We start from the raw sequence: 15,913 nt of genomic DNA on the forward strand, positions 1-15,913 counted from the left end.
GCATATTTTCAGAGAGTTATACGTCAACAAAGCGCTAATGTACATAGCGCATCGCGTATTTGCATTGTCTCATACACGCCAGTACTTTTAAGGAGCATAACATTCACACACTTCGATATCATGCTTACACATGCAAGGAGTCATTAAGTTAAGCGCGTGAGTCTATTTTGGGGTAGGTCTACTGGTTTGATCGTAATTATATAATGCGATGCAATTCATTCAAATGTAAAAAAGATTGAGTAGAAGTTTTAGATCAGGTTGCGATTTCTCATTTGTTGAAGATATGGTATGCAGAAATCAAATCAGAATTATTCTAATAAACTAGCCTAAACTAAAATGTTATTTGCAACTGAAAAAACGCAACTTAGTAGCTGCTTTATATCCGTAAAACAAGTTTTGACAGAAAGTCTACAATGCTTGTGGTAAGACTCTTCTTTTTCAGAAGAAAAAGTTTAAAGTTAGTTTTCTATTGCAAAGACAAGATAGGTATACTATATTGCACTGCAATGTGCAGTATAATCGTGCAAGTTTTAATTTAAAGTTCCATCCATAGCAGGGACACGTTCAAGGATCGTGTTTGAGGGTTTAATTACATTTTTGCTGCTGGCGATGTTTCGGCAAACATGACGCCAGCACTGATTGAAGGTAGTGTGAATTAATGATCGTTCAAGCAACAATGTCAGAAGCTACTGGTTGATTTGCACCAATAGCTTAGCTAGAGCCTAACGAGTAATTTATTTGAATAGTCAATGCGATGTCGTTGATCAAAAACGTCATAGATGCAGAGAATATCAATTTAGTAATCAGGAATCTTTTTCAACGGATAAGGTTGTAAAATGAAATATCGCTTTTGTACGATAAGATTCTAAAAGTTTTAACCGAAGATTTAAAAAGATTTGAAATTTGCATTTATTTTAAGGTCACCATTGTGGGTGCACTATTCTTTCAACAATCGAGTATTATTTTTGTAATACAATTACATTAAAAACATTTAGATGAAAATATTTACATGAAGTCGAGAAAGTTTCAATATAAATTATTGTGTTATAAAAAGCATCTAAATAAAATTACGAGGAAAACAAACACAATGTCAACAGACCATACTGGGAGATATTCCTGCGAAGAATATTGCCGGCTTCATTGCGATGATACAAGTAAGCAAGATGGGTTTTCTTTTGCACTGAGTTTAACGCAACGCATTGGTAGCTAATTAAGGGATTACGACGATGTAATAATGTGCATCTGTGTCAAATAACTGTAATAAAAAAAAATATCGGTTTTAATGATTTTGCAATTATGCCAAGATCGAAGATCCATTTTATTGGTAAATTTCGTTATCGCTCTGTACAAAGCAGATAAAGCAACCTCCCATGCACAGCAGCTTGCGATTGGGTTGTAAAATTTTCAACAACGTTGTCATGCAACTAACATGCAGATCTCTATAAAGCTGTTTGAGTATTTTAAGTAGGTAAGATTTTGGAATTGCGCAAGGCTTGGTCTATTAACTATAAAGTCAGCAATATTATTTTTAAAAGTACCATCCTAGACAGTAAATTAGTGGATTTTTACATTGATTCAACGTCTGCAGACGTTGAATCAATGTAAAACTTGATTGATTTGCTGCCTGGGTAAAATACGGAAATTCTTGAAACCCAAACTTGTTGTCAGTTACTTAATTAACTTTATCAATAAAACAAAATTTAATTTTGCTTTTTTTATTTCAAATAATTAATTTAATTTAATCTGCCTATACTGGAAACTTCTAGGCGACTGAATCAACAAATTTTAAAAGGTTATCTTGTGAGAATCATAATCGTAGAGAGACTTCTAGAAACGACTCAGCGCAAATTCAACATTTGTTTATAATTTTGTATTTACAAACATCAGTAATTACCAAACCGAACGAGTAAACATTCTTAAACTCAGCCAAAACCAACCTGTTATGGACTGCTTACTGCTGCAGTAACGCTAAAACAAATGTCAATACAGTAACTAGCACAACACATCAGCATTTGTTTGCATAGTGCATACAAATATCAATTAAAAAGTTCTAAGAACTAATTAAGGTTTGATTGCTTTCGATGGAAGCAGAACTTTATTTATCGTAATAATTTAATTTTAAACAATGACTAGCATGTGGGTATCCAAACATGAATGTTAATTCCTAATTGAATGTAAAACATAACCAAGTGAAATTATTGGCATGTGACAGATGTTACACCAAAACATTTCGAGTTTAAACAATTTATCCCAAAGAACAAACACATTGAGAGGTTCTAATCAAATAGATTGTCCGATCAACTTTTTTCAACCTGTCAAAAAGTGTTTGAATTTAGTCCTTATTTGCATAGTTGCTTTCATTACTGCACGCTGACAGCAGTGCCTTCAACGGACATTGTAGATTGCCAACAGGCTGTTAGTCCATCAGGCAGTGATCGACCAAGTTGTATGAGTTGTAAACTAAAAGCATGATACCTTTACTCAAATATGCGCAAATAGGGAAATGCATCTTCCGCGATCTATGAGTGTTGCTTGAAGGAACATCATGCGAATCATGTCATCAACTTTGCAACTTAAGGCCCTCTAACCAGAGTTCGTGGTCAGCATGAATAAAATGACAAAAAAGCACGATTAGTACTCAATGCGTGTCCTGGTATGTAGGCTAAACAGCAGTGTGATCTTAACCTTTTTCAAACCAGTGTAATAACGTCAAAAATATTTTAAGACTTGAGTTTAAAAACTACTTAAGTCACATTTTGTAAAAATTGAATTATTACCAAAATATGTTGTAGCCTACAAAGGTCAATGTCTGTCCACGTGCAAAATTTAATTTAAAAAAATGCTTAATTTTGCTGTGACATACGCTTGTGTTTGCATAGAAATAAAAGATTTAACAACTTTGAAAAAAATTTAACTTGCTTTTTCTCAAAAGTTGTATTTTGGACTTAAGTAGTAGGCCTAGTTGTTTAAACTCAGGTCTTCACTTACGACCTCTTGTATATCGCCTGTAACAATAAGTTTGTCTGTTTAAAACCAGTTAATTTCATCTTTATCTATGACTTTAACACCGGTTTGTTTCATGTGCTGTAAAATGGGCTGAGCTCACTTCCATGCATCCAGCCCGGGTCACCCCACTGGCACAACTTCTTGGCCTTCTGGCGGAAAGGAACATGAAGTGTTGATGCGGAAAATAAGTTTTAAACTTAATAAAAGTCCGAAAAAATAAAACTGCAGAACAAATCAAACTTTAATTTAACCGATGCTGGAGACTGCCAACGTCTGACAGTTTTTAATTTGTTGATCGATCTTTTCGACCGAAAAACTTTTTCAAACTTTATCTGCAAACGACTGAATTGCAAATAAGTGATTCATTTGTATCACTATCGTGTTTCAAATGCATTTTTAACAAGACAGTTGATAAAAGCAGCACTTAAAAGTATGGAGAAAGGTCATAGATTTTTTTTGCTGTGGCACTGATGAAATGTGGTAGATCTAAACGTAGGAATATTTTAGTCAATGTCACGTTTATAAAGCTGACATTGTCGTTTCAGATCTTCGCTATGTAATTGGAGCGCTCAGCGGTGTCATAATTCTATTAACAATCTTGCTTGGTGCAGTTTTCAGGTTGGTAAAACAATCCTTTTACAAACACAAGAGTCAGGCGCATGGTATCGTATGCTTGACAAAGGCTAGATGAATAGCTGAAAACGCTTATTTTTTGTGTTGTATCATTATAAAATGCTATAGATGCTAAAAATGCATAATAAAATGCTAGAAAACGAAATTCTGCTTTGCTCGACAACAGATGAACTACTGACAATGGTAGCTAATTAAATATTGGCAACGATATATTAATGTAAATATGAAAAATATTGCTTAGGTCTAATTTAAATTCTTTTCAGATTTTACAAAGCAGAAAGAAACAAAAGACTCGCGATGTGGAAAGTGAAGACAGAAGATATTCAGTTGGAGAAGATACAATGGAATCCTAGCGAGCCACCAGAGACAGCGATAACTCAGGTCAGTTTTGTGAACTTAAAGCTCATTTTGAAATCAAAGTTAACTCTTTATGAGTTTTATCCACTGCAGGAACATGAAGTTATTTTACATTTCGGTAGGAAAGAAAGTTTTAGCACCAGGCCTTCCCAATCAAAACTGCTTTTGTGATTTGATATGATTCGACAGAAGCAACCTTCAGAATGCGTGCCATGTTGAAGGATTAACACATTCATTGTATTCTCTTTCCTCATTTCAGGTTGCCGGGTAATGAAAATAGTCTACAAGTGAATTCGAATCTAAAAATAAATACAGTTGCTTATTATTAATTGTGTTTATTATAAAAAAAAAAAGTTTGAGAAAATCGGTGAAACATGGATTTGGCCCACCATAAAAAATGTTTTCACCCAAAATAACAATCGACTTTGTGTGTTACTTGGACCAAAATACAACTTAACAACAGAAGATATAAATTTGTCTTAACGTAATTACCAATCTCCATTTCAGAACGATGGAGAATGGCATGAGAGTTCGTTCGATCTTATTGACGAAAAGTCACAACTGAAGTCTAAAAAAGCAAAACATTACTACACCACAACTGGCTACTACCAAGGAAGGCTAGTTGCTGTTCAGAAGTATCAGGCCAGAAAGATATCTCTGGATAGGAAAACTTTGTTTAGTGATTTAGACCAGGTAATATTTAACAAACAACTTCGATTGTTCAAAATTAGCTTTGAAACAAGAAATATTCAATCAATCAATCATTCAATCATTTTATTTTTCGTCATTAACGCGTCCGGGACGAATAAGATACTAACTACAAAAATCGATATAAACCTACCAGCACGTTAACGAACGGAAAAAGGTGGCAAAACCTTGAAAAGTTTAAAACGTGCCTGAATGAAAAATTATGTAGTATAGGCTATATATCAGTAGTTAGCACGGCCACAAAACCCAAAAAAACAAATAGCAAAAAATAAAACAAATACAGAGAGAAGCACACATGTAGTAATGAATGACAGCCTAATGAAAAGTGTTGTGGATTGAATTTGCCAGTTCCAATATTGATGTGGATGAGCAGTCATAATAATAATAATAGGATGGAGAAAGAAAACCGGACATAAAAGAAACCCATCCTCAGGCAAAAGCCGGTTTCGATGTGGCCCAGGAGAGCAGGTGTTGAGCTCTTTTTATGGTTAGACTGCACATCACACAGTAGCCTAAGACAATTGAGGTTTGATATCCAGTTTAAGTTATTGTTTCTTGTCCCGGTGGGTGATGCTCTTTCTTCATAGCACTGAAATGAGTATAGTTCAGTTACTCCACTACTTCTAATAACCAACAGATCAATTTACACCCAATTGCTAATTATGGCTCGAAAAAATAAACTGTTGTGCAGAAAATTCACCTTTTTCTTAATGCGTTTCTTTTGTGTGTGTGATGTCACAACGGCAGGAAAAACAATACATCGTAAAACAAATCGGTAAAAATCTCTGAGGAAAATATCCTCTAAGAAAAAGTCCACCCCAGAAAATATTTTCCTGATAAAAATAATCCTGAAAGACATGCTTCCAGAAAAATTCTCTGACAATGTCGATCCGAGAATTTTTTTACCTAGGAAGTATATTTACCGAGGTGAATTTTTTTCCGGAGGATATTTGTTGGGAAACACTTTCCAAGTAGGGTATATTTCGGGGGGGATTTACCTATGTTTTTGTGTATGAAAATGACAACGCTTGCACGCATGCAGACTGATGTTGACTGCAGGAACTGAGATCATCTAATGTTTTATTGGATGATTGTATTCAAACCCAAAAATGCAAAACTGCCAAACAAGACGGCTAATCGCTTCATGAAATACGATTTACAAGAGGATATCAATGCATGCAATAACAGGATTGGTTCTGAAATTTCAAGATAGGAAAAAAGGTTAAAAGCACTGACACAACTTACTTAGGCTATTTTCTATGAAATCAACAATAATTAAAAAAGTTTCTTGAAAATAAAAAGGTTAAATAGAGATGCTTTCATTTTAGGTTTTCAAGATAAATCACGACCACATATGCAAGTTTTACGGATCTAATCCAAGAGGGGGTTACGTGACAGTCTTGACTGAATACTGCACGAGAGGGTCATTGCAAGACTTATTGGACTATCAAGCAGAATGGGACGATGTGTTCAAGTTGGTATTTATGCTTGAAATTACATCATATCGTATTGGGCATGCCATATTTCCTATTTATAAGCCACGTCAGTGACGTCACTTATTGTCATTATCATCCAGCCTTTGGGGCCAAGGATCTATTGTTTTGCTTCCTAGGTTACGTGGCTTCTCTAATACGATTTCCAACTGGAGTATTTGAAAAAGATTAAAATGAAGCAATCCGTACAATGGTAGTTGACAATGAAGTTTTCTATTATTATCAAAACTGATCAAAGACAAACGAAACCAAGGAAGCACAAGCTTTCATGAGAAGAGTTTTATCTCTTACAGAATACAATTCGGAAGAACTGCGACAGTTGGTTGAAAATCGCCAATTGTGGGGACTTTTTATTGACGCTATTTTGCACTCAACTGATGTAAAAACAACTATAAATATTAACCCTACAACTGTGACTGCTACAAGGACAGAATCGGAGAATTACTTTAAAATCTGTCGTTTCGAAGCATTTCTTTTTTTAGGCTTTGTTGTGACCTTAAAAGTCCTAAACCAACATTTGTAAAAGCACAAAACAAAATCTCAAAAGATACTGTACTTTGCATCTGACAACTTAGATGATGAAGATTTAGAATTAGTTGTTCTCAACAACAAAAAGTGCCATTAAAGGTCATATACTCGATTGCCAAACTTGTTCAAACAATAAACCATTCCTGGAGTCTTTTAGAATTGTGCGTAAATGTTTCACCAAATTCGATAGGTCTACTAAAATCCACAAGGCTATGCTCATACAATCATGCAATCTCCGCCTCAATAGGCAGTTATTTGCCGCAGGTGCCTCCTATTTGCTAAATGTCTTTGCTTAATAATTATGCGTCATGTGATGTGCTTCTCCTCTGCTTTGGCGGTTCATTTTTGGGCATTTCTTTTTTTGATTCATTGTAAGTTATGTAGATCAGTTAAGTATTTTCAAGTTATTTATAGGATAAGTCATTTTGTTACTTGATGAAGGCTAACATGTGTATGGCCGAAAACGTTCGTAACTGATAGTATGTTTTCACTTTATTGCATTATTATGTTAAATGACGTGTGGTTGCTAGGATGTATATGTTTAAATTAAAAAAATTGTTTTCTTCAACAGAAATTCCTTGATATTTGACATTGTGAAAGGAATGCTTTACCTGCACCAAACCAACATTGGTTCACATGGGAATCTGAAGCCTTCCAACTGCTTGATTGACAGCAGATTTGTGGTTAAATTAACCGATTTTGGTGTCATTGGTCACAGATTCAAAATAAAAGAAAAATCCAACAAAAACAGTCAAACCCATCCTTTCAAAAGTAGGATTATTTTTTTATATGTTACTTTTGTTTAAATTACCGTTTTTTTGTATTTTGTTTCTATTTATTTCATGAATGATAAGGAAATAAAGTCAGTGTTTTGTCAAAGTAAAGTGGGCATTTGTTACATTGAAGTTGGGTTTTCAAACGCTTCTTTATCAAATTGAACATAATTATTTATCATATAGCTTACAAAGCCAAAATAACTAAGTTCATAACATCAACAAGAGCATCATGTTGACAGATGAAGCGTTTATGGTGTGCTGCGTAAAATGTCGGATGAAACAAGTTGCAGTAAATTTAAAAAAGTATGTGCTATTCTGTGGCTACATGGCTATCCCTATTGTGTATAGCAATTGCTCACCGGTACGGTTTCACTGTTTAGAAAAGCTATGGACGGCTCCTGAGCTACTGCGGATGGCCCACCCACCACAAGAAGGCACTAAGAAGGGAGATGTTTATAGCTTTGCAATAATAGCTCAGGAAATATTGTATCAAAAAGGTGTTTTCTACAGGAAAAACGATTCACTCTCTCCGGAAGGTTGGTTTCTTTTATACTTGCTACCTTGCCTTTACTGAATATGTAAGTCAACCATTTCATATTGATCCGCTAAGAAGGCAATAATTTACGGCTTCCAGTTTCATGTTTGAAATAAAATTGCTTATAATCTAGCCAAACAAACGAAATATATTCCTCCTCTTAAAGTTGTATGTATAACGGTGAAATGTAGCCTACTGAGTAGCAAATATAAGCAGTGAAGAGCCTTATCATGAAGTAGCTATGGTAACCATTCAGCATACTGTATTAGTTTTAACTACAAGCATTTTCATAAAATCTATTTTCTCAACTATTACTTATAAATCGATTCACCAATAAGCGAAACGCACATCCAACTTATTCAAATAAAATGATTTATTTGACGCAGCTATGTTAAAAGGCTCCTTTGTTGTACGACAAACATATCTAACATTGCATTATTTAAACACAAAACAATAAATACAGTACAAACAAACAATCTAATCAAAAATTAAAGAGCCGGAAATGCAGGCTAGATACTAAACTCATGTTCAGCAAACGTTTTAAAAACTTAATTGTTTTCATCTTCAGCACTATAAATGTCATTCATAGCACTGAAGATGAATGCAGTTTAATTTTCAAAGCGTTTGCTGTACGTGAATTTAGTTTCTACTGTACATTTTAGGCTCTTTATTTTTATTTTTTCTACAAATAACTTTGTGAAGCTTTGAATGTATCAAGCATTCTTTAAAGGTCTGTGATGGAAATAATAAATCGTACAAAATACTATGCAGTTTTTTTTTTAAACTTTTTTGTATCAATATACCAAACAGGAAATAACTAATTTTTATGTGAGACAATAGAATTAAATTGTTTTGTTAGCCCACTTCATTATCAATGTCGTCAGCTCTTGAATATTTCTATGCTTTTTCAGAAATTATCAAACAAGTTATAGAACAACCAAATGAAAAGAAAAAGGAGTTTCGCCCGAACCTTCACGATGATGACGACATCGTCATTCATGAACAGTGGAGAAAGACACTCAAACTATGTTGGGCTGAAAACCAAAGAAAGCGACCTGATTTTCAAGAGGTTCACCAAATAGCAATGGGACTTCAAACGTAATTAATTAATAACTCAAAACAATGTGGGCTAGCAACGTTTTACAGCAACTTAACTTGATGTACTTATTTTACATAACTTTATTCCTGATTGCTAGTGGAATATTGTAAAACACTTTTTGTAAATTTAAAATCTGTTCACTTGTTATGTCTACCAGGGAAGACACTTTGATCGATAGTCTGATCCATCGCCTACAAACCTACTCCGACCGGTTGGAGGAGAAAGTAGATGAAAAAACGGAACAGTATAAAGCGGAAAAAGAACGTTCGGATAGCTTGCTATATCAAATGCTGCCTCAAGCTGTGGCAAACCGACTTAAAATTAATACGGTAAAATTCATAGAAAGTCTAGTTATGTAGTTTGTCACATACGTTAAATGTAGCCTTAGTTACATTTAGATGTTGCCTACAATCTAAAAATCCTCAGAGTCTGATACCAAATTTTTGATTTGTTGTAAAAACTTCATTATTCAACAGTTCTAAATACATTTAATCTATTATATTGGCCAGGCCTTCACAACTTATGGCCTGTACGCTAAATTTATTTAATTTGATTTTAAATAAGTACAGATTAGCCTTTTTAAAGACAACAATGAAATAGTGTGGTGTGCTCCTTCGGTGGTTGTCTTTAGGACGGTTGGTTTCATTTTTTTCTATCCAAATGACACCTGATATCTCACAGTCACTAAATAAATACGTTGCAATAACGTTGTTTATATACGGCCCTCTCCTTGTGCCACTTTGAGCTGTGCAGGCTAGGTAAAATCCTGTTTAAGCCTACATTGATGTTGCCTTTCATGTTTATTAGGACGTAATGCCAGAGTCGTACAGCAAAGTGACTGTCTACTTCAGTGATATCGTTGGATTCTCAGCAATTTGTCACAAGAGCAAACCATTGGAGGTTGTACAAATGCTCAATGATCTTTACACTATGTTCGATCAAATCATTGATGGGTTTGACGTTTATAAGGTAAGAGCAGCCAAATTAAAATAAAGCTTTGAGAGCTAGTTGTAGGCTGAACGCGTGACTGGTTAACGCTTGACTTCATAAACCAAGAAGCTTCAAGATCAAGCGGTCCTGGGTCGACTCTAGAGGCTTGCGATAAAAAAAATTCCTGGCAACACTTCAACAATTGGAAACTTCACTCTGTCAACCTCAGTACTGGGCCTGCGTCAGTGGTTCAAAAACAACCACAAGAATGTGAAAATGCCAAAAATAAGCTTTCAAAAAAGTTTTCACATTCTGAGAATAAAGATTCAATCAATCAACTGAAACAAGAATTCAGCATTTGTAGTCCATGACCTTGATCTAAACTTCATTTCAACTGCCATTTTTATGGATATATTTAATTTATTTTTTTGCTTAGAATTGCTTTAGTAAGACATTTTTTAGTTGTGTGTGAATTTTATTCTTATTTGTAGATGTTTGATAGCGGTAAATTTTTAGAACAATGCAAAAAAACGACACTTTTTTAGTTTAGGCTGTTGTAATTATCCCGATAGCTGTTACCTCATAATTTAAAGGGATTAAACAATTAGCTAGATTCTTCGTTATCAGATTAATCCAAAAACTGGATTCCCATCCGCATCAGTATGCTTGCAACTCTTCTTTTTGCGCCTCAGTTTAAACTGACACTAGAAGGATATGGGTTAACAAGAATGAATACAAACCCCTTCATTCTAACATATTGCTGGTAAACTTTATACCCTTGAAATATGTCTTGCTCTTATTTGACACTCACTTGGACTTGATACAATCGTAACTTGAAGTTACGAAATTACCAGACCGGGCAATCTTAAGCAAATCACCACTTCAATCACTCAGGTCAGATGCTAAAACCGGCAATTACAGTCAGCAACAAAGCTTGTCCTGTGACATGCCTGGATGCGCTACTGCTTTAAAGAAAGCTTTTTTGCAATTTTGACCAGGTTGAGACGATAGGAGATGCTTACATGGTTGTATCCGGACTTCCCATCAGAAACGGAAACAACCACGCGAGGGAAATCGCTAGAATGGCCATCCGTCTCCGCGACAGTGTTTCCAATGAGTTTGTTATCAAGTACGTAATGTCACCAATCTTTAAATGCAATTTGTAGGCTACATAAGAGTTTTTTTTATATCTACATTCTACATCAATTAAATGTCTTTTATAACAACTATAGTTTGATAATTTAGTTTATGACATGTTATTTATGATGTTTTTGTTTATTTTTTATATTTTGCATGCTCGCCCAGTTAGCTCATTTGGTTAGACAACCGACATTATAGACGAAGAAACTTCAAAATCAAGCGTTGCTGGTTCGGCTCTCGGGACGTGCGCTTGAGCAAGACATTTCATTAGGCTACTGGTCTTCATTCAGCGGAACCTAGTGCATAGAATAATTTACAGAAAATAACACTTTAACAAACGGAAACTTCACTCTGCCAATCTGGGTGACCGGGCCTGTGTCAGTGGTTCAAAGCCTCTATAAGTATGAGAAACGATCAGGATCAACCTGCTCTCAAAGAAGCTTTCCTAGTCCGAGGATGAAAATTCAAACGTAGCTACATATATGATTTTTATTGCAAATATAGTTATTACTATATTTGATTTAATTTGCTCTGCTTTGCTTTTTTGCTTAGCATTGAGCACTTTTTGTAGTATTAATAGTTTTCATTGTTTTGATTTTTATTGCAATATATTAAGTTACATGTATAAAACGTATTGCAGTTGATGTTTCGTTTTAACGGAACTATTTCAGTAGGCTAATTTTGACGAAAAAGTTTTTTAGTCGCTATGCTAGGCTAATTGTGATTGTACATTTAGGTAGCAATATAATAAAATAAACCATTCACCTGTAACTGTAACAGGCTATCATCCAAAATGTAATCTGAAGTGCAGGTCAGTAAGAGAACCGTATTTAATCAAGAACACTTGATTTTTTTTTGCTTCGATTTGACCAACGTGACCAACTTCTCTTAATCCGTCACGGATTTATTCATGTTTTGCATAGGATATAGCCTATGTAAAATATGAAAGCATGACACACTATATTATGTAAAATGAACAATTCTGAAACAGGCATATGCCAAAGGAAAAAATGAAACTGCGAGTGGGGATTCACACTGGACCAGTGGTAGCAGGAGTTGTTGGGTTGAAGATGCCAAGATATTGTCTGTTTGGAGACACAGTGAACACAGCCGCAAGAATGGAGCAAAATGGCAAAGGTAATTATAAATCAATCTAAACCATATGTAAAAGCAGAGGATGTACATTGTACAGTAGCTTACCAAGCTACCTAGAATACCATAGAATACCATAGCTTACACTTCATTAATGGCTGCTTTAATTAGCTTTCATCGTCTACATTATTAAAAGAGGTTTTAAATTTTAAAAGGAGATTATTTAAACTAACACAACCTTAATTGTAGGCCAGTGGCGTAGCCAAGGGGGGGTTACAACCCCCCCCCCCCCCCCTTTGGCACGCATGTGACATCATGATATTGAGAATGATGCTTTCAGTCTCTATGTCTTTAAAACAAAGTTTGCGTAATTTTACACGAAACTGCATTAAAAGAGCGAGTTTTGCCATTACCAAACATTCAAATAACTCAGCCAAGAATTAGCAACAGGTAAACATAGAAACTTAGCTTTATTTCCGAAAAATGCTCAAGAAAACATGATCTTATCCTTTTGCCATGCCACCGGACAGCACCATTTTACAGGAATATTTATACCCACATTTTTGTTGAAAATGCTCTCAGAATGCACCAAATTCAAAGTAATTTTTCAAAATATTCTGGGGGAGGCCCCCCTAGACCCCCCGCCGCTGGGTGTCGCCTTTGCCGAAAACGCCGTCGGGCTTCGTGCGCCGGCCGTCAACCCCCCCTTTACAATTCCTGGCTACGCTACTGTTGTAGGCTATACGTACCCTAAGCCAAGCGACGTTTTCTCTTTGTCCATTTGGTAGTGTAGTGGCACAGACGGCTCACTCACATAGCCATAGCCTATACATTATACAGTTGCAGTAGCGTAATAACATCCCGGATGATCAGAGAACGGTGTCTATATTCTTCATTGTAGTTTGTTGCTATAACACAAGCCAACTTGACAGGTTGGGGGAAATAACTAGGCGCAAATGCTAATACTTAGCTATCTCACTATGCGCACCGAGTTGCCATAATCTTTTCAAAAATTTCATATCAACAGAAATGAAACATAAACTTAATGTATTTCAGAGCTTAAAATCCACATATCCCCTCATACCAAGGAAATATTGGACAAGTTTGGAACCTTTGACCTAAAGCGACGAAAACAAAGCGTAACTTTAAAGGTGAGATTGTTGTCATTTTGCTGAAGAAAACAACGTTCTTCTGATTATGTCCTAATCTCTCTCATAAAAATCACATAGATTTACTAATGGGCTACAATAACCTAATATGCAAACATTGGTTTGGGCAGTGGTCGATAGTCTGTGGCAGAATTAGTGGTGCGATACTGTTCTCAGCCTCATGGGCGAAACACCCGTGTCTATATGCCTGGCTGTCAATTCTTGCTACAATCGACTGCCGAGAAACAAAATCATACTTAGTCAATAAACATTTGTAAAATTTGGTGTCAAATCAATGGAAGAGTAAACTTATAAGTTAGAGGTTTTCGTATTTCAAGTTCGGCAAAACGAAATTTTTTTAAAGTTGAAGACGCAGCCTCATAAATAAACAAAACTGTGATTGCAGGGACTTGGTGAATGGAATACATGGTGGCTGGTTGGAGAAACAAATCCATATAAAGGACTTGATTTTATTGATAGAGAACCGGTTTCAGTGATTAACACAGCCGAAACGCGCGACGGCAAATACAAACAACTAAAACAAAGCATTTCTTCAAACTCCAGTGGTTCGTCCAGTTCTACTCAGCTTTTGGAATCTTCTACTGAATGTGACCACGGATCAACTTGCAAAGTTGACAATGAACACAACCCACCCCCCACTGATGCTCATCCGGGATACATCAAGAAAGGAAGTGGACTTACTGTACCTGCTCGTTACAGACGTTCTTGCCTTGCCAATCTTTCAAAACAACGACGAAACGGCTCTCTAACACCTTTGCTGGTCAGATCTCACATAGAGAGTGATATGTCCTCAGAAGGACACCCTTTCAACAGCGAGCGACTTGAACTGATGAGAAAATCAAGTGACTGCACAACTATGAGTGCGATATATTAACAAGTTTAAATAAAAATGTTAGTTGGTTTTTAATCTTTTTCCCCGATCTGACATAAGCCTTGGCAGTTTCGCCTACTTGTAGAGGCTTTCGACGCAGGGCCGGATACCGACATGGTAGAGTGAAGTTTCTGATTGTTGAATCATTGTTGCTGGGGAATTATTCCATTCACTAAATTCCGCTGAATGTCCTGAAATGCGTTGCTCAAGCGCACACCCCGAGAGTCGAACCAGCACCGCGAGATCTTACGCCCGGCGCTTGACCACTGAGCTAACGGGGGGGACAATTTAGTAATATTATTAAAACAATAATGAGTTTTATTAATTTATCAAACATTGGTGGGCTTTGTGACTTCAAGTTTGCATAAGCTACTACCTACAAAATGTTGAAACCAGCGATTTGCCACCGCTACTCGTTATGTAGCCTACAAGGTGTTTTATACTTTTTGTCTTATTCGGAGAGCTTAAGCAATGTTGCCTATATAATGTTACTATCTTGTTATAAACAGTGTACACATCTGCCATATGTGGGCTCCACTGGACATTTGCACAACGTTGTAAACTTCCAATTCAAGGTGTCAACAATTTTGTTTGACAGGTTTCCACCTCATGACAATTATTTAGACTTTTTACAATATGGAAACTATGTGAAGATGCAAATTCTTCTTTTAGTATGATTTAACGATAGCTGTGATGAAGAGTTTCTTCGCTCAATAGTTTATCGTAGTGCGTTTCGCTGCTACAGTCGGTTGTTCGCTCGATATCTTATTTTTGAAGCACGTAGCTGTCTTTATAATGAAAACACATAAACACCAAGCAACGATGATTTAATCCTGCAATGGCACGGCAGACTACCATAGGCTACTATTTTGTAATTAAATTTGGTAGATTTTTTGTTGCTTTTCTATTTTACACTTGCTTGAAGAAATAGGTCAATAGAAGTTTCTTAGTGAAAACTATCGATGCATGATCTGACATCGAACTATGCTACACTTGGTCAATCAAAAATGTTTATTTTTTTGCATTATTGCGTGTTGGTTTAGTTTTTTAATTAGACAGAGGGTCAAGCAATATATAACTTATCCAATGACAACTTTTGCAAGCACAAACTAGAAGCCTGCGTTTATCTTTATTTTCTCGTTTAAAGCCTCTACGTCTACAAGTATGCGAAACTGCCAGGATTAACCGTTCAGAGAGTTTCTCAGTCCCAGGATAAAGATTCGAAATCAACCAACCAGATCAGCCATTAACAATTGCCTGCTGTATTATGGTTGGAAGCCTGCTTCCAACAGATCGACACATGGTAGCCACTTTTAACATAACTTTTGAAAGAGCCAGTAAACTTCGAAGCAATCAACCAATCAGAAGTACCGTAGGTAGAATAGCGTTTCAACCAATCATACGTTAGAGGTAGAACATAGAAAAGCGCAAACAGTTCCGATGTAGACGGTAAATTAAGTGAACGTTCCAGCGTGGCCTAGAGGGTTAGGGCTAAGGAATACATTTCTATAACGTGTGTTCGATTCCCACCACTGTTATGACTCTTTTTCTTCTGTAATTAGGAGTCCAAAAAACC

General features: G+C 35.8%; 1 protein-coding gene across 1 annotated transcript; it reads left to right on the forward strand.

Annotated features, from left to right (window-relative positions):
- The first annotated feature begins 1,087 nt into the window (after positions 1-1,087).
- LOC145775461 (atrial natriuretic peptide receptor 1-like) lies at positions 1,088-14,340 on the forward strand. The gene is made up of 14 exons (XM_082586758.1): positions 1,088-1,154; positions 3,552-3,624; positions 3,903-4,020; positions 4,504-4,689; positions 6,033-6,178; positions 7,297-7,496; positions 7,882-8,037; positions 8,948-9,134; positions 9,293-9,464; positions 9,943-10,104; positions 11,064-11,194; positions 12,197-12,342; positions 13,354-13,448; positions 13,852-14,340. The coding sequence occupies exons 1-14, from the start codon at positions 1,088-1,090 to the stop codon at positions 14,338-14,340; spliced, it is 2,328 nt and encodes a 775-aa protein (XP_082442884.1).
- Positions 14,341-15,913: the final 1,573 nt, after the last annotated feature.

This window comes from Aplidium turbinatum, chromosome 8 (genome assembly GCF_918807975.1).
Source record: "Aplidium turbinatum chromosome 8, kaAplTurb1.1, whole genome shotgun sequence".
Classification (NCBI taxonomy): domain Eukaryota; kingdom Metazoa; phylum Chordata; class Ascidiacea; order Aplousobranchia; family Polyclinidae; genus Aplidium; species Aplidium turbinatum.

Coding starts and splice junctions, on each gene's coding strand:
- LOC145775461 (XM_082586758.1), top strand. CDS start 1,088: ATGTCAACAGACCATACTGGGAGATATTCCTGCGAAGAATATTGCCGG. Junction 4,021..4,503: donor CAGAGACAGCGATAACTCAG/GTCAGTTTTGTG, acceptor TCTCCATTTCAG/AACGATGGAGAATGGCATGA. Junction 4,690..6,032: donor TGTTTAGTGATTTAGACCAG/GTAATATTTAAC, acceptor CTTTCATTTTAG/GTTTTCAAGATAAATCACGA.